This window comes from Hemitrygon akajei, chromosome 31 (assembly GCF_048418815.1).
Source record: "Hemitrygon akajei chromosome 31, sHemAka1.3, whole genome shotgun sequence".
Taxonomy (NCBI): domain Eukaryota; kingdom Metazoa; phylum Chordata; class Chondrichthyes; order Myliobatiformes; family Dasyatidae; genus Hemitrygon; species Hemitrygon akajei.
The window spans coordinates 3,060,069-3,079,345 of record NC_133154.1 but is presented as its reverse complement, the minus strand read 5'-3'; the positions used below and the strand labels follow the sequence as shown (position 1 = coordinate 3,079,345).

The 19,277-nt window shown below is 44.6% G+C and overlaps 1 protein-coding gene across 2 annotated transcripts in view; it reads left to right on the top strand.

Annotated features, from left to right (window-relative positions):
• The window catches only part of hsd3b7 (hydroxy-delta-5-steroid dehydrogenase, 3 beta- and steroid delta-isomerase), a 65,048-nt gene extending 53,847 nt beyond the window's left edge, over window positions 1–11,201 (top strand). For both annotated transcript variants that reach the window (XM_073033367.1, XM_073033366.1), the window contains 4 exons: window positions 4,429–4,537; window positions 4,912–5,011; window positions 9,028–9,190; window positions 9,302–11,201. In XM_073033367.1, coding sequence (XP_072889468.1) covers window positions 4,429–4,537; window positions 4,912–5,011; window positions 9,028–9,190; window positions 9,302–9,720 — 791 coding nt within the window. In that variant the 3' untranslated portion in view covers window positions 9,721–11,201. The remainder of the gene's footprint in view (window positions 1–4,428; window positions 4,538–4,911; window positions 5,012–9,027; window positions 9,191–9,301) is intronic.
• The last annotated feature ends 8,076 nt before the right edge of the window (window positions 11,202–19,277 follow it).

The window sequence follows — 19,277 nt, the reverse complement described above, 5'->3', positions numbered from 1 at the left end:
TAATGCTGGAAATCCAGAGCAACAGACATAAAATGCTGGGAGAACTCAGCAGGTCAGGCAACATCGATGGAAAAGAGTACAGTCGACGTTTCAGCTGAGACCCTTCATTGGAATTGGAAAAAAAATTAGTCAGAGTTAGAAGGTGGCAGGAGGGGAGGAAGAAACACAAGGTGACAGGTGAAACTGGGAGGGGGTGAAGTGACGAGCTGGGAAGCTGATTGATGAAAGAGATACAGGCCTGGAGAAGGGGGAGTCTGATAGGAGAGGACAGGAGGCCATGGAAGAAAGAAAAGGGGGAGGAGCACCAGAGGGAGGTGATAGGCAGGTAAGGAGATAAGGTGAGAGGGGAAAAGGTGAAGGGTTGGCGGGGACATTACCAGAATTTCGAGAAATCAATGTTCATGCCATCAGATTGGAGGCTACCCAAACGGAATATAAGGTGTTGCTCTTCCAACCTGAGTGTGGCCTCGTCTCAGCAGTAGAGGAGGCATGGATTGACATGTTTGTCGGAATGGGAATGGGAAGTGGAATTAAAATGGGTGGCCACTGGGAGATCCCACGTTTTCTGGCAGACGGAGCGTAGATGCTTGGCAAAATGGTCTCCCAATCTACGTCGGACCTCATCTGGAAGGACTGTTTGGGGCCCTGAATGGTAGTGAGGGAGGAAGTGTAGGGGCAGATGTGGCACGTGTTCTGCTTGTAAGGATAAGTGCCAGGAGGGAGATCAGTGGGGAGTCACGAAGATCCCTTCAGAAAGCAGAAAGTGGGGAGAGGGAAAGATACGCTTGGTGTTGGGATCCCGCTGGAGATTGTGAAAGTTATGTGCTGGATGCGGAGGCTGGTGGGATATTAGGTGAGGGCAAGAGGAACCCTATCCCTGGTAGGGTGGCAGGAGGATGGAGTGAGAGCTGATGTACACAAAATGAAAGAGATGTGGTTGATGTTGGAGGAAGGGAAGCCCCTCTCTTTGAAGGAGGAGGACATCTCCTTCATTCTGGAATGAAAAGCCTAATCCTGAGAGCAGATGCAGTGGAGGCAGATGAATTGAGAAAGGGGATGATATTTTTGCAAGTAACAGGGTGGGAGGAGGTAAGTCCAGGTAGCTGTGAGAATCTGTGGGTTTGTAATATATACAGTATCAGTCGATAAGCAGCTCCAGAGATAGAGACAGAGAGATCAAGAAAGGGGAGGGAGGTGTCGGAAATGAAACAGTTAAATTTGAGGGCAGTGTGGAAGTTGATGAAGTCCACGTGGGTGCAGGAAGCAGCACCAATGCAGTGGACGTAGCGCAGTGATGGTGGAGGGGAAACTGGTTGGGTCTGGTCACCAGGAAGAAACAGAGAGCTTTGAGAGCTTCCTGGTGGGGCTGGACATCCATGGTGAAAATAAAATGCCCGGGGCCAGGGAACTTAAAATCATTGAAAAGATCCACAGTGTGTGAAGTGTCACGGATGTAGGTAGGAAGGGACTGAGCCGGGGGGATAAAACTGAGTCGAGGGATGCAGTGGTAAGTTCAGTGGAACAAGCTGAAACAATGGGCCTGCCTGGTTTGTGGATCTTGGGTAGGTGGTAGAAATGTGAGGTGTGGGGTGAGGGCACTATGAGGTTGGTAGCAGTGGATGGGAGATCCCCAGAGTTAATAAGATCAGTGAATGTGGGGGAGACAATGACCTGGTGCTCTTTGGTGGAATCTTTACTCTTAAACTCTGCCCCCCCCCCAGTGAAAGCAAGCATGCTATATGCCTTCCTTACCACCTATCAGTGTAGCCACTTTCAGTGAAGCATGGGCTGCCCAAAGCACCCAACCAGCCCCGTCCAATCTCCCCACTCGCCTACACACACTGCAAAAAATTCAAGATTCAGTTTTATTTATTAGTGTATATTGAAACACACAGTAAAGTACGTTGTTTGCAATAATTTACCCAAGGGAGCACAGAGTTTCTGGTCGAGGCCAATGGATCGTTGACAGCGCCCATTCCCTACGGGGAAGGCTGCGACAGAGATGACGTGCATCTGGCCAGTTGTACGCCAACTGTGATTAACTATTCCAGTTTCTTCTTTGCAAGAGGTTTAATGGGTCTAATTCTGCGCGAGCTGAAGATCATGCTCACGGCTTATGATGTGCCCCTGATGGCGACAGAGCCCGAAGACGTGTAGGGTGTGCGAGTGTCCTCATCCAGGGAAAGCTATTCTGGATTCCTAGTGGGTCAGTGGCAGCTGGACTCCCCGTCTGCATGGGGCACTGCACATCTCCTATACCTGGGAGTCTACCTGAGTAACTCTGGTCAGACCTGGAGATGAAAGTCGTGGTCCAGTAGGGGGCGCTGGTCAGGCCTCCTCAGGGTGCTTTCCTACTGAAGCAGGGTGGTGGCCTCCATGTTGTGGTACCTTGACCACATCCACCTTGCTATTGGATGCAGAAGTTAGTGGAACACACCATGAAACACTAGACATCTGCAGTGGTCGCGAGTCTCCCGATTGGAGAGGGTGGACACAGCACACCTCAGAGCCCTGTGGTGATTCCTGTATGCTGAGCACCCTCCGAGGAGACGCTTAATGGTGACGTGCAGTACTTTCTCCGGAGAGGCCGCTGTCTTCACAAAGAGTCATGGTTACCTCTGGCGGTCCTCAGCCGTGTTGCACTGCAGAGGCTGCCCGGCTTCTATCAGAAACTGCTAAGAATCGAGGATGCCTCCAGCCATTTAATTCAACATTTAGTTGAGTTCTTAATTAAGCTTGGCCATTTAGTTGGGCAATAAGACATTGGAGCAGAATTAGGCCATTCAGCCCCTCAAGTCTGCTCCACCATCAATCAGTTTGATTGATTTTTCCCTCAGCCCCATTCTTCTGCCTTCTCCCCATAACCTCTGACACCTTTACTAATCAAGAACCCATCAACTTCCACTTTAAATATACCCAGTGGCTCGGCCTCCACAGCTGTCTGTGGCAAAGAGTTCCACAGATTCAAAGAAATTCCTCCTCATCTCTGTTCTAAAGGGACGGCCTTCTATTCTGTGGCTGTGCCCTCTGGTCCTAGACTCCCCCACTATAGGAAACATCCTCTCCATATCCACTCTATCTGTGCCCTCTGGTCCTAGACACCCCCACTATAGGAAACATCCTCTCCATATCCACTCTATCTGTGCCCTCTGGTCCTAGACTCCCCCACTATAAGAAACATCCTCTCCACATCCACTCTATCTGTGTCCTCTGGTCCTAGACACCCCCACTATAGGAAACATCCTCTCCATATCCACTCTATCTGTGTCCTCTGGTCCTAGACACCCCCACTATAAGAAACATCCTCTCCACATCCACTCTACTTAGGCCTTTCAATATTTGATTGGTTTCAATTCGATTTCCCCGTCCCTCATTCTTCTAAACTCCAGCAAGTACAGCCCCAGAGACATTGAACGCTCCTCATACATTAACCATTTCATCCCCAGGATCATTCTTGACCCTCTGGACCCTCTCCACTGCATCCTTACTTAGATATAACCCCCAAAATTGCTCACAATACTCCAAATGTGGTCCGACCAACACCTCAGCAGGAGATCCTGGGCTTTACAGTCCAGTCCTCTTGGCACCGTTCCAGACTTCCAAAATGCACTCCTGGGTTGGACTTGAGAGCCCGTTACCCGGTTGGCTGACTCGATGGAATGGGTGAGATACACAGAGAGAGAGATTGACAGAGATACAGCATATAGAGACTTGGCCATGGGAAGGCAAATGCAGTCGTAGCATTCATTTCAGGAGGACTATAATAGAAAAGCAAGGATGTAATGCTCAGACTTTATAAGGCATTGGTCAGACTACACGAAGTATTGTGAGCAGTTTTAGGCTCTTTATCTAAGAAAAGATTTGTTATCACTGGAGAGAGTCCAGAGGCAGCTCAGAAGAATGATCCCAGCAATGAAAGGGTTAACAAGTGAGGAGCGCTTGATGCTCTGGACCTGTATTTGCTGGAGTTTGGAAGAATGAGGGGGGATCTCAGTGAAACCTATTGAATACGGAAAGGTATGGACAGAATGGATATTTCCTAGAGTGGGTGAACCTAGGACCAGAGAACACGCCCTCAGGATTGAGGGGAGTCCATTTAGAACAAAGATGAGGAAATATAGCCAGAGGGTGGTGGAGCTGTGGAATTTTTTGTCACAGCCGGCTGTGGAAGCCACATCGTTGAGTACATTTAAGGTGGAGGTCAATTTGTTAATTAGATTGTCAAAGGTTATGACAGGAAGGCAGAAGAATTACAAATCAGCCATGACAGAATGGCAGAGCAGGCACAATGGGCCAAATGTCCTAATCCTGCTCTTACAGAGAGGGGGGAGGAGAGTGGGAGAGAGAGAGAAGCTCCCGCCATCAAACTCTACCCTGTGCTCAGCCAGGCCCCGGCCATCCTAACTAAAATGTTCTCTCCATCCACAGGGACACAGAACATCCTCACTGCCTGCAAGGAACTGGGCATCAGGTACCTACTGCACACCAGCAGTATGGAGGTGGTGGGACCAAACGTGAAGGGGGACCATTTCATCAGGTGAGCTCAGCCACAGGGAAACAGGGCAATGGTTGTCCCAGTACAGTGAGTCTGTCTCTGAACTCTCTACCTGAGACTCACCCGCAATGGGAGCACCGTGAACACGTCTTATCTCATCTTCCCCTGGGTCAGACCCACTCCAGAAGCACCGTGCATAGTTCCCATCTCTATATCCCCTGGGCCTGACCCACACGGAGAGCACTGTGTGCATTTCCGGTCACTGTATATCATGTTAGGAGCTCTGTGCTCATTCCAGACCCTGATCCCGTGGACGATCAGTGCATTTACAGGAAACAGACACAGTTAGCCTGCATTTAAAGAGATCATTCACACCTTGCCCACTTCCTCACTGCCCCTACTCTCCACCTCGCCAGGGGAAACGAGGACACCAACTACAGAATCTACCACAAGACTGCGTATGTGCAGAGCAAGGCGGCAGCAGAGAAGCTGGTTCTCAGTGCCAACGGGATGAAGGTGAGGACCATCTGTGTGTTCTCAGGGCAGAACGCAAGGAGGTCAGTCCTGGGACAGTGACTGTGGATCAGTTCAGTGAACTGGGGTCAAAGTTATAGGATCTCAGCACAGATGCTTCCTCAACACTGCCCTTCTCTGCCTCTGTAACCTCCGCTTCTGGCTCCTATACCCTACCATCTCTTTAACCCAACTCTCTCCTAGATCCTTCCCCTTCCTTCCCTCCTCTATAACTCTCTGTAACACCCTCCCGACTCTATAGCCTCCTCCCTCCCCTACGCCCAGACTTTATAACCCCCTCCTCTCCTATACCCCACACTATCCCTATGACCCCTGTCTCTGTGGCTCCCTCTGCATGTCTGTGAGCCCCTCCAGCCCCTACTCCCCTCCCTAACCACGATACAGCAAAGATGTCAGAACACTTTGATTTCAACACTCAGCCAGGTATTTTGGGACCTTCCCAAATGTTACATGAGATCTTGTCCCCATAGCGGTTAGCACAACGCTTTACAGTACCAGCGACCTGGGTTCAATTCCCACCGCTGTCTGTAAGGAGTTTGTATGTTCTCCCTGTGACCACATGGGTTTCCTCCAGGTGCTCCAGTTTCCCCCCACAGTCCAAAGACGTACTGGTTGGTAGGTTAATCCATCAGTGTAAATGGTCCCGTGATGAGGTTAGGATATAATCAGGGGGTTGCCGGGCGGCGTGGCTCGAAGGGTGGAAGGGCTTATTATGCACTGTATCTTGATAAACAAATAAATCGCAAAGTACTTTGAGGTGGAACCAAGAATGAAATGTACTTTAAAGCGTAACAGCTACAGAGAGAGTGCAGTGCAGGCAAACAATAAGATACAAGACCATAACGAGGTAGATTGTGAGATCGAGTCCATCTTAAAAGTCTTATAAATGCAGGTAAAACCCGCTTTCTCTGGGCGTCTCTGGAAAACTGGCTGGTTAACCCCTCGCTAACAGCCACGGGATCCCGCAGCGATAAACCCACCTTTCCCCAGCTTCGTCCATCGGGACGTATACGACTTTGGTCCGGCCAAACCCATGAAGTTGGGACGTCTCGCCCACCCAAACCCGGTTTGTGTGAATGCTGTGTGATTTACCAGCCCCAGCAAGAAATAACAAATTGTACACTGCCTACTATTATAAAGAAGTGTATTTAAGAATGTTAATTTAAACAAACAATTATTAAATGAAAGAAAGAAAAAAATCAAAAAGGGACCATTACTCTTAAATGTGCACTTAAGTTGGAGCTCATCTTGAACTTGTCTGTCACTCACGCGCTGGGCCCTTGATCTGCGTGAAATCACGCACCACCTTCTGAACATCGCTCAAAATCCATCTCAAAGAAACATTCTCCCACCAGAGTGTGGGTTCTTCCTCCTTGAAGCCATTCATCTGCACAAAGCACCTTGTGCAACAGGGATGGCATCGTCAGCCATCTTTTTCCCCCGTCTTCCTCCAGGTCCCGCCAACAGACACCTCTCCGCCCGCGCTCTCTACAACCTCCTCCCAAACCTGCCATCCTGATTGGCTGACACCACAAACCTAAATTGAATAACAAAGCTGAAACCCAAACAAGCTGAGAGCAGGACAGACTGCTCAAGTGAAATGCCCACAGCATAGCAGAAAAAAATCTTAACCAGGGCCATTACATGGGGTAGAAGCTGTTCATGAGCCTGGTGGTATAAGCTTTCAGGGTTCTGCTGTTGCATGCATGGTTGGGGGGAGTGGGGTTGATAATTCTGCTGCATGGGTGGAGGGGGACTTCAATCTTTCTATCATTCATTCTTTGTTTTTTTCTGTTCTGTGGGCGTCTGTGAAGAGTAGGAATTTCAAGTTGTTTATTCTATACATTCTCTGATATTAAATTAACCTTTGAACCTTTTGTATCTTCCAAATGATGGGAAGTGGGGGGAGGGGGTAAGTGGAGGAGAGAGAATGTCCAGGGCTGGTGGGGTCTTTGATTTCAAAACTTCTTGGGGTTCACCTGGCGGAGAATCTCAGCTGGTCCCTCAACACCAGCTCCATAGCAAAGAAAGCCCAGCAGCGTCTCTACTTTCTGTGAAGGCTGAGGGAAGTCCATTTCCCACCCCCCATCCTCATCACATTCCACAGGGGTTGTATTGAGAGCATCCTGAGCAGCTGCATCACTGCCTGGTTCGGAAGTTGCACCATCTCGGATCGCAAGACCCTGCAAGGGAGAGTGAGGTCAGTTGAGAAGATCATCCGGGTCTCTCTTCCTGCCATCATGGACATTTACACTACACACTGCACCCACAAAGCTAACAGCATTGTGAAGAACCCCACGCACCCCTCACACAAACTCTTCTCCCTCCTGCCATCTGGCAAAAGGTATTGAAGCATTCAGGCTCTCACGACCAGACTGTGCAACAGTTTCTTCCCCCAAGCCATCAGACTCCTCAGTACTCAGAGTCTAGACTGACATCTACATCATTTATTATTATATTGTCATTTGTCCTCTACTGTGCCTATTGTCTTGTTTATTAATTATTGTACTGCCCTGCACAGTTTTGTGCACTTTATGTAGTCCTGTGCAGGTCTGTAGTCTAGTGCAGTTTTTATATTGTTTAATGTAGTCTAGAGTAGCCTTGTGCTGTCTCACATAGTCTAGTGTAGTTTTGTGTTTCATATAGAACCAGGGTCCTGGAGGAACGTTGTTTCGTTTTTACTGTATACTGTACCCCCAGTTTATGGTCGAAATGACAATAAACTTGACTTGACTTGATGATGCTGGCCTCTTTACCGAGGCAGCAGGTAGTGTAGACAGAGTCCGCGGAGGGAAGGCCAGTTTCCGTGTGTGCAAAACTCTCTGCAGTGTCTAGAGGTCACAGGCGGAGCAGTTATCGTACCGAGCTACGGTGCATTTAGACAGGATGCTGCCAAGGGTGCATTGGTAAAGATCGGCGAGGGCCGACAGGAACATTCCAAACTTCTTTAGCCTCCTGATAAAGTGAGGCGTCGGTGGGCTTTTGTGGATCAATATGAGAAACAGTTGGTGATGCTCACTCTGAGGAATATACCACATGTACAAAGATGGATGCTCCATCACCTCCTCCGGCAGTATATAGATAGATAGATAGAGAAATAGAAAGAGAGAGAAATAGCTATAGATAGAAATAGAGAGAGATAGAGAGGGGGTGAGATGGATAGAGAGGGATAGAGGGGGGTGAGATGGATAGAGAGAGGGAGAGGAATAGAGGTGGGGTGAGATGGATATATATATAGAGAGAGGGGGGATGAGATGGATAGAGAAAGAGTGAGGGGGTGAGATGGATATAGAGAGAGAGGTGGTGAGATGGATAGGGGGAGGGTGAGATGGATATAGAGAGAGAGAGGGATAGAGGGGGGATGAGATGGATAGAGAGAGGGGGGGTGAGATGGATAGACAAAGATGGGTGAGATGGATAGAGGGGGGGTGAGATGGATAAATATAGAGAGAGAGAGGGTGAGATGGATAAAGAGAGAGGGATAGAGAGAGAGGGGGTGAGATGGATAGAGAAAGAGAGGGGTGAGATGGATAGAGAGAGGGAGAGGAATAGAGGTGGGGTGAGATGGATATATATATATATAGAGAGAGAGAGGGGGGGGGATGAGATAGATAGAGAAAGAGAGAGGGGGTGAGATGGATATAGAGGGGGTGAGATGGATAGAGAGAGGGAGAGGAATAGAGGTGGGGTGAGATGGATATATATAGAGAGAGGGGGGGAGATGAGATGGATAGAGAGAGGGGAGTGAGATGGATAAATGTAGAGAGAGAGAGGGTGAGATGGATAGAGAGAGAGGGATAGAGGGGGATGAGATGGATAGAGAGAGGGGGGGTGAGATGGATAAATATAGAGAGAGAGAGGGTGAGATGGATAGAGAGAGAGGGATAGAGGGGGCTGAGATGGATAGAGAGAGAGAGATAAAGATAGCTGAAAGATGAGGGTCTGGGGAGTGAAGGAAGGTCCATACATGAACTGATGGAGCATCTAAACTCTTACAGATTGCAGGCGAGAAGACCCTGGTCACATGCTCACTCCGTCCCACAGGGATCTACGGAGAGGATAACCCTATCATGGCAGAGTTATATCGAACGTTTATGAGCCACGGCAGCCGGAGGCTGCGACTGGCAGGAAAGGAGGTGGAGCACGCGAGAGTTTACGTGGGTGAGTATGTCATCCTCTTCCCCACTCCCCCGGGACTGGGCGTCGGACGCACTATCTCCTCAGGGCCCCTGAGAAAGGCAATGACCCCATCTCTGCCCTCTCTGCCCACAGGCAACGTTGCATGGATGCACGTGCTGGCGGCCCGTGCCCTCCAGCGGACACCCGCCATTGTGGGCGGTCAGGTCTACTTCTGCTACGACGACTCGCCCTACCTAAGCTATGAGGATTTTGACATGCTACTTCTGGGCCCGGCTGGAGTTCAGATGATCGGACGGACCCCTCTGCTTCCTTACTGGGCCCTGTATCTGCTAGCACTGCTGAACGAGGGTCTGCATTTCCTGATGCGGCCGCTGGCCAGGAAGGAGATCCTCTTCAACAGGTACATCCTGGCCTTGGTCACCACTGCCTTCAGCGTGCGCACCGACAAGGCCGCCCGTCACTTTGGCTACAGCCCACTGTTTCCCTGGGCACAAAGCTGGGTTCGAACCCTCGCCTGGGTCCAAACCCTGGCAGGGACACATGTTGAGTAGCCCCTCGCTCCACACCTCCCTCTGCTCTGGGTTCTGTCTCCTCCCTAAACCAGACTCTCCTGACAACAGTACAGACCGTCACCCTTGATGCAGTGCCAAGCCTGGTTACAGCAAGCAAACTGAACTAAGCCCTTCCACCTGCACAGTGCCCCTTCCCTCGGCTCATACACCTCTAACACCTCTGACGTGTCTGGTTCCAGCACCTCCCCAGCATCACATTCCAAGCAACCACACTCTGTGTAAAAAAAACCTATCGCCTACATCTCCTTCAAACTTTCTCCCTTTTGCTTTAAATGCATATCCTCTATTTCTTGACATTTTGACCCTGGGGGAAAATACTCTGTCTACCCTACCTATTGTTACGTACCCCGTGACTGGGTTTATAGACCAGCAGAAATAGAAGAATCCATTGGAGTCTGGTGGTACCGAAAACTAAAGGTGTTTATTAGTAAACTACACAATACAATATCAAAAATGCAAATATACATATAAAACAGGTTAGCAATAATAAACATAGAAGTGTAGGAATAATAATCGACAATAATCAACAAGCTCTATCAATGTCTAGGGGTAAATGAATTGTCATAAGAGAATATAGAGTTCAGTTCAGTTCATGTGTGCTGAGGTAGTTGCGGTTGTTGTATTGTAATTTGTTGGAGAGAGAGAGAGAGAGGGAGCGAGATGTAACAGCAGCAGCAGGCAAACCTTCCGTTGTCTTCGTACTGTTGTGGTCATTTGGGTATGACCCTCCATTCTCGGCCAGACCGTTCTTCTGTGGTGGACTCGTCACTCGGGCATGAGTGGACACACACACAAGCCCCCATTGGTCCTGCCATCACACTGTGAGCTTTGTTGACCGATCTCCTGATTCGGTCCTCGAAGCCCCCACCTTCCTGTGGGTGCACAACACTCGGTCAGTGTCCACTGGTGTGTCTGAGGGTGTCTCCCCACACCTGTCTTTTATCCCCACTGACGGGGTATCAGCCATCCATCAACTCAAAATGACCATGTCCATCAAACTAGGCCACTCCTGCTGTCTCCTGAGGAATGTTAACGAACAAAATAACGACCTAGTAGCGAAAGGTAAACAGTCAGTGAAGAAGCCATAATACATAAATCAAATGCGTCTCTCTCTCTCTTATCTGTAGCAGATGTCCCTGCCTCTGTGCTTCATCTCTCTCTCTCTCATTAGCAGTATAGCAATAGCAATAGTTCATAGTTCTCGGGGGGGGGGGGGGGGGAACAGTTAACTCTGCACCCCATTTCCATCAGGTCTGTTCAGCACTCATAACAATGCCTATCTGAATATTTAGTCAACCAGCTTTATAATTGAATGAGTTTATGACCATTTCAAACAAACTAAATAATATGTGAAAAGATTAATATTATTATTCCCTGTTTTTGTGGATGTTCTGTGAGGATAAAGCATTTCAGGATGTATATTGTATACATTTCTCTGAATTAAATTGAACCTTTGAGCATGCCGTTGTGTAGTGTATGAGAAATGAGACTTATTCATGTGTATCATGTTGTTTCTTTTAAATAATGATCAACAAACTGGATTTGGTAATTTATTATACTTCGAATAACTTCGGGTTTACTTTCACTTAAGAACTCAGTGCGTACATATTGTCACTGGGCAAAAGAAATTGCACTGTGCAAGATTTTTCGCACACGGGTCATTGCAAGTTGAAGGGAACATTGTAAAACAAAACGAACTTCAATTTGAAAGTAACATTCCTAATATTAGATAAGGGAAGAAAAACACATCCAAAACAATTCTTGAAATATTTGCACAAAAGAAAAACAATCGCCATCTTTAAATTGTCCGGACTATCTTTAAAACATGAGGAATTCCAAATAATTACTTAAAAGATTTTTACAAAAGCATACAAAACAAAAAAAAAATAATTCATTTAAGTGCTGCAGAAAAAAAATTCTAAATGGTTCAAACTTATCTACAGTCTATCAACAGTTCTCCCACAATGTCTTCTGAAGTTGAAGCCATCCAAACCAGTCTTTTTCAAAGATAAAAATGCATTTTACGGTAAAGATTTTCTGTAACCATCAAATCTTCCAATCTCATCACTCTTTACACCGCGAGACAATCAAGCCATTATAAACCATTCAAGCTTCAGGCTTCAGACTCGTTATCAGATGCATCAGGTAAAGAGTTAATAAAACTCAATGCTTCGGCTGGATCATCAAAAATATGAACGCCAGACTTTTTGACAAAAAGCCTTAATTTCGCTGGGTACTGAAGTCGTTTTGTTTTACAAGAAAAACACTTTCCTTCCAAGTTAATTATACTGAGATATATGACGACTGTAATGAGTTTTATGTTCGGTAGAGGGAGACAGATTTTTTTTTCAATTTTTTTAACTTGGGTAAGAGGAGTTTATCTTTGCATCTATGCTTTTCTTGGGGTTTGCGTCAATTAATATCGACTTGTTTCTGGGCTTTGTAGTTTGGGTGGGATTTTTTTCCTTTTTTTATCCCCATTATGGAATCCTGGAGCATACACCAATTATTTTTATTGTTGTTCATCTCCGCCATTTTTGACTACCCTCTCCTGACATGCGTCAAACTACTCTTTTTAGATACAAAGTTCCATGATGATATCTAAACAGTTAAATGTTTTAACTTGGAATGTTCATGGTTGGAATCATCCTATTAAGCATAAGAAAACATTTAAAGTTATTAACCGATTCCAGCCTGATATAATCTTTGCTCAAGAGACACATTTCAGGTTATGGGATAAAAATCGATTTTTTAAATTTTAGAAGGGTCCTCAGTTTCTTGCAAACTCCCAGAGTAAAACTAGAGGTGTCTCTATTTTTATTGATTCCAATATTCCTTTTAATCAGGAGGATATTATAGCTGATATTAACAGTAGATTTTTGATTGTTAAAGGAATAATGGATAAATCATCATCCAAATATCAACTCCCTAATCGTTCTGCATCGCTTATTAATTCATTTTTAATTGATTATGGTTTAATTGAGATCTGGAGGCATATGCACCCTGGTGATAGAGAATACTCTTTTTTTCTCACATGTTCATAATCAATATTCGAGAATTGACTATTTTATAGTTGAGCCTCGACTTTTTTTTAATGTTCAGAAATGTGAGTATAATGCGATTGCTATCTCTGATCGTGCTCCTTTAAACTTAATATTTGAACTGAAAGATGTTGTTTCTACCAGACCATTTTGGCATTTTCCAGAACATTTATTACAAAGTTCAGAATTTGTTGAGTTTATTGAAGCTCAGATAAAAGAGTTTTTTCTCTTTAATAATATAGGAAACGTCTCTAAGTTAGTAATTTGGGATACATTAAAAGCTTATTTACGTGGTCCAATTATTTCGTATATAGCTAAACTGAAGAAACAAACAAGAATGGAATTAGATAAAATCTCTAAACAAATTAAAGAATTAGATAACATCAATGCAATCTCTCCAAATGTTGTTTCATTTAAAAGAGTAGAATTACAATCACAGTATAATTTATTACTAACATATCCTATTGAAGGATATTTGCTTAACTTGAAAAGTCAATTTTATATTTTTGGGGATAAAAATAATAATCTGTTAGCTTCTCATTAAGAGCAGCTAGAGCTAAAAGACAACTTTTAAAGATTCATAAAAATAATGGAGATGTAGTAAGTAACCATAAGGACATTAATAATACTTTTCAAGATTTTTACTCTGATCTTTATAGTTCTCAATTTCCTGCAGATTCCTCCAAAATGAAGGCTTTTTTACATAAGATTAAATTTCCACAAATTTCTGTTGAAGATCAACAGATGCTTGATGCTCCAATTACAGAGCATGAAATTCAATGCAATTGGGTAAAGCTCCTGGACTTGATGGTTATTCAGAAGCGGGAAAACCTGTCCTCAGGTTTCACTCGACAATCACTCGAATGGAACCCACAAGGGAAGAGAAGAAGAGGTCGCCCAAAGCAAACCTGGAGGCGTAGGCTTTTTGATGAACTGAAAGCCGCCGGCCAAACTTGGGAGACTGCAAAAACATCTGCTAGAGATCGCAGAAAGTGAAGGACTTTTGTTGAGGCCCTATGTTCCATAAGGAGCGAAAAGGATTAAGAATCCTGTTTTTGTATATGATTTTCTTGCGCAAAAATAATGTCTGCATTAAGTGTTTTTAATTTCTTAAAAATCTTTTTACGGTTAATGGGGTGATTGACACCGTTCCAATTCCAAGATATTATATTGATTTTATTAACATCCATGTTTAAAATTGAATTTAATAATATATAAAAGAAATGTTTATCAAGTACAGATTAAACCAAAAAGCACGGGTACAACCAGAAGGAGTGACGCATTTATGAAAGAGAAATCCATCAAAAGAACTGCCCAATCAAGAAAAGAACCCACTCTAGTAGACCCCTCTCCCCTCCCCCCACCCAGTAGATAGAAAGGAAGGAACCAATAGGCTGGTCCCATGCTAACTAATAACCCTTGACCCTGTTCTCCATCTTGCAGCTCCGTATATTAAAATAAATCAAAAACCCCACGGAAAATAGCCATAATAAAAGGCACAAACAGAATTCAACTACTATAGTGTTATGTCTAACAGTAATAAAAACATAATCAATAACGGCCATCTTAGAATCAGCTAAAGTAGCTTAAACACATATTCAGAAAAAGGAATAAATCCGAGCAAATAATATTACAAACAATATTCTTTCTCTCGAAGAAGAAAAGTAAATGAATATATATATAACAGACCTAAAACTATAAGTATTGAAACAAATAAAAGAAATAAAAAGATTAATACACAACAGGTCCTACACGGACCATTAAAGTACAATACTATAAAAGTTCCCTACAAGACAGTTGTACATATACTAATTATTAATAAGGTAAAAACAATTAAATAAGCAACGTCCCATACCAAAGAATGAAAAGGTATAGAATGTACTTAACTCAGAAGCTCCATAAACAACTCATACAACAAATACTCCAAAATTGCCTATTGAGTAATCAGAATAACTATTATTTAATTCAGTAGGCTTCACTTTAAGGTTTTTAATATACTCCCATCCCTCCTGAGGAGAGTAGATTCTCAATGATTGAGATTTTTCAGGAAAAATTATCAGCTTTGCTGGAAAGCGAAGGGAGGGGTTTAAATCTAATTCATACATTTCACTCATAACTTCTTGATATTTCTTTCTTTCGTCAAAAATCTCGGGAGGATAATCTTCGACTATACGAATCTGTGCCGAATTAAAGAATAATATCCGCTTCTTTCTGGCTTCTTGAAGAATAGCTTCTTTAGTCGTATAATAATACAAAGAAAGTACAACTACTTGAGGACATAATTCGGGTGAACACCGAGAAAATGGAATTCTGTGGGCTCTGTCAATTAAGGGGCTAGTTTCAAGGGTCTCATTGAAAAGTGAGTACAACATATAACCATATAACAATCACAGCACGGAAACAGGCCATTCCGGCCCTCCTAGTCCGTGCCGAACTCTTAATCTCACCTAGTCCCACCTACCCGCACTCAGCCCATAACCCTCCACTCCTTTCCTGTCCATATACCTATCCAATTTTACCTTAAATGACACAACTGAACTGGCCTCTACTACTTCTACAGGAAGCTCATTCCACACAGCTATCACTCTCTGAGTAAAGAAATACCCCCTCGTGTTTCCCTTAAACTTTTGCCCCCTAACTCTCAAATCATGTCCTCTCGTTTGAATCTCCCCTACTCTCAATGGAAACAGCCTATTCACGTCAACTCTATCTATCCCTCTCAACATTTTAAATACCTCGATCAAATCCCCCCTCAACCTTCTACGCTCCAATGAATAGAGACCTAACTTGTTCAACCTTTCTCTGTAACTTAAGTGCTGAAACCCAGGTAACATCCTAGTAAATCGTCTCTGCACTCTCTCTAATTTATTGATATCTTTCCTATAATTCGGTGACCAGAACTGTACACAATATTCCAAATTTGGCCTTACCAATGCCTTGTACAATTTTAACATTACATCCCAACTTCTGTACTCAATGCTCTGATTTATAAAGGCCAGCATTCCAAAAGCCTTCTTCACCACCGTATCTACATGAGACTCCACCTTCAGGGAACTATGCACTGTTATTCCTAGATCTCTCTGTTCCACTGCATTCCTCAATGCCCTACCATTTACCCTGTATGTTCTATTTGGATTATTCCTGCCAAAATGTAGAACCTCACACTTCTCAGCATTAAACTCCATCTGCCAACGTTCAGCCCATTCTTCTAACCGGCATAAATCTCCCTGCAAGCTTTGAAAACCCACCTCATTATCCACAACACCTCCTACCTTAGTATCATCGGCATACTTACTAATCCAATTTACCACCCCATCATCCACATCATTTATGTATATTACAAACAACATTGGGCCCAAAACAGATCCCTGAGGCACCCCGCTAGTCACTGGAAGAATATCTGAGAAGAATTTTAACAGATCGCCAGCTTCAGTATTTTCAGGCAGTCCCAGAATACGCAGATTCTGCCAACGCCCTCTTTTATCTAAATCAACCATTCTTTTCTTCGTTTTAGATAGTTCCAAGGTAATTTCATTGATTTTATTTTCCATCGAAGATATCTTCATTCCTTGATCTTTAATAGTTTGCTTGAATAGATCATGCTCACTCTCAATTCGGGTTGTAGTCTGCTGAAGTGTCTGAAGTTGAGAGTCCAAGTTTTCCAGAGAGTCTTGAATCGTAGAAATAGCTTTTTCAAGCTTCCCGTTTGAACTGACCAGCTTATCAATTTTAATATTAAGCGATCCAAATTCCGATTTCATGTCCTGTATTGAAGAAAATATTCCTGCTAGTGTAACAGATTCCTCCGTTTCCTTGGTTTGCTCCGTTTGCTCCGTTTCAGGGAAAGTCTTGCCGCTTCTCAGTTCAATACCAGAATGACTTTTTTCGGCCATTGTAATTAAGTCATAAAACCTTCAGTAGAAGTAATAAATCCTTCAGTGCAAATAATAAAACCTTCAGTAGAAGTAATAAATCATCAAAACTAAAAAGGATCTGTCAGTGGGATATAAAATATATTAAAAGAGAGAGAGCCGCTAGGAATGCGACCTACTCCATGTGCTACAAAATGGAGAATCCGGAATGTCCTACAAAAAGTAGTGGATCTGGCCCAGCCCATCACGGGTAAAACTCTCCCCACCACTGAGCACATCTACACAGAGCGGTGTTGCAGGAAAGCAGCATCCATCATCAGGGACTCCCACCATCCAGGCCGTGCTCTCTTCTCACTGCTGCCATCAGGAAGAAGGTTCCGGAGCCTCAGGACTCACACCACCAGGTTCAGGATCAGTTACTACCCCTCAACCACCAGGCTCCTGAACCAAAGGGGATAACTACACTTGTTCCATCATTGAAATGCTCCCACAATAAATGGACTCACTTTCAAGGACTCGTCATCTCATGTTCTTAATATTTATTGCGTATTTATTATTATTTATTTTTATGTTTGCAGAGTTTGTTGTCTTTTGCACACTGGCTGAACGCCCAAGTTGGTACAGTCTTTCATTGATTCTATTATGGTTATTATTATGGATTTACTAAGAATGCCTAGAATAAAACGAATCTCCAGGTTGTATGTGGCGACATATATGTACTTTGATAATTAATTGACTTTAAGATGCTGATGGGACAGAACCTAAATTATTTTGTGCAGCTATGTCTATCTCCCAATTTTTTTTGGAAATACAGCATTAAACTGGAAAAAGTGCCAAGACCATTTATGAGGATTTTGCCAGGACTCCAGGGTAAAACAGGGAACAGTCCTTGTTCAGGACTAACGCAATGTAAAACAAGGAACGGATCACTTCCGAGGGAATATGATGTGAAACTTGGAGTAAAACCCGGAGTGGATCAGTACTCTGGGAATCTGGTAGAAATCATGGAACAGATCAATCTCAAGAGAGTTCGATGTAAACCATGGTCTGGATCAGTACAGAGGAATCTGGTGTAAAACGCGGAGAGGATACGTTCTGGGGAGTCCAGTGTAAAATATGGAGTGGATTAGTACTAACAGATCAGGCTTGAGGGAGTCCGATGTAAAACATGGAATGGATCAGTACAGAGGGAAGCTGGTGCAAAACACAGAGCAACACACACAAAATGCTGCTGGAACGCATCCTTCCTGACGGAGGGTCTCGGCCCGAAACATCAGCTGTACTTCTTCCTATAGATGCTTGCTGGCCTTCTGCGTTCCACCAGCATTTTGTGTGTGTTGCTTGAACTTCCAGCATCTGCAGATTTCCTCATGTTTGCGTTTTCAAAACACAGATCAAATCTGTTCTGGTGAGTTTAATGTAAAATATGGAGTGGATTAGTACTGAGGGAATCCGGTGTAACTCACAGAGATGGGTCAGTCCAGAAGGAGTCCACTGTAAACCATGGAGCGGATCTGTCAAAATGCAGTTACTACTAAAGTACATATGTGTCACTATATACCACAATGAGATTAATTTTCTTGCAGGCATTTACAGGGAAATAATGTATACAATATAATTTATGAAAAGTTATACATAAAGACTGACAAAAAACCAAAGTGCAAAAGGAGATAATTTGTGCAAATAAAAAATAAATAAATAATACTAAGAACATGAGTTGTAGAGTCCTTGAAAGTGAGCCTGTAGGTGGTGGAATCAGTTCACTGTTGAGAAGTTATCCACATTAGATCAGGAGCCTGATGGTTGAGGGGTGATAACTGTTCCTGAACCCGGTGATGTGGGACCTGATGGTTGAGGGGTGATAACTGTTGCTGAACCCGGTGATGTGGGACCTGATGGTTGAGGGGTGATAACTGTTGCTGAACCCGGTGATGTGGGACCTGATAGTTGAGGGATGATAACTGTTGCTGAACCCGGTGGTGTGGGACCTGATGGTTGAGGGATGATAACTGTTCCTGAACCTTGTGATGTGGGACCTGATGGTTGAGGGGTGATAACTGTTCCTGAACCCGGTGATGTGGGACCTGATGGTTGAGGGGTGATAACTGTTGCTGAACCCGGTGATGTGGGACCTGATGGTTGAGGGGTGATAACTGTTCCTGAACCCGGTGATGTGGGACCTGATGGTTGAGGAGTGATAACTGTTGCTGAACCCAGTGGTGTGGGACCTGATGGTTGAGAGATGATAACTGTTCCTGAACCTGGTGATGTGGGACCTGATGGTTGAGGGGTGATAACTGTTCCTGAACCTGGTGGTGTGGGACCTGATGGTTGAGAGATGATAACTGTTCCTGAACCTGGTGATGTGGGACCTGATGGTTGAGGGGTGATAACTGTTCCTGAACCTGGTGGTGTGGGACCTGATGGTTGAGGGGTGATAACTGTTCCTGAACCTGGTGATGTGGGACCTGATGGTTGAGGGGTGATAACTGTTGCTGAACCCGGTGATGTGGGACCTGATGGTTGAGGGGTGATAACTGTTCCTGAACCTGGTGGTGTGGGACCTGATGGTTGAGGGGTGATAACTGTTGCTGAACCCGGTGGTGTGGGACCTGATGGTTGA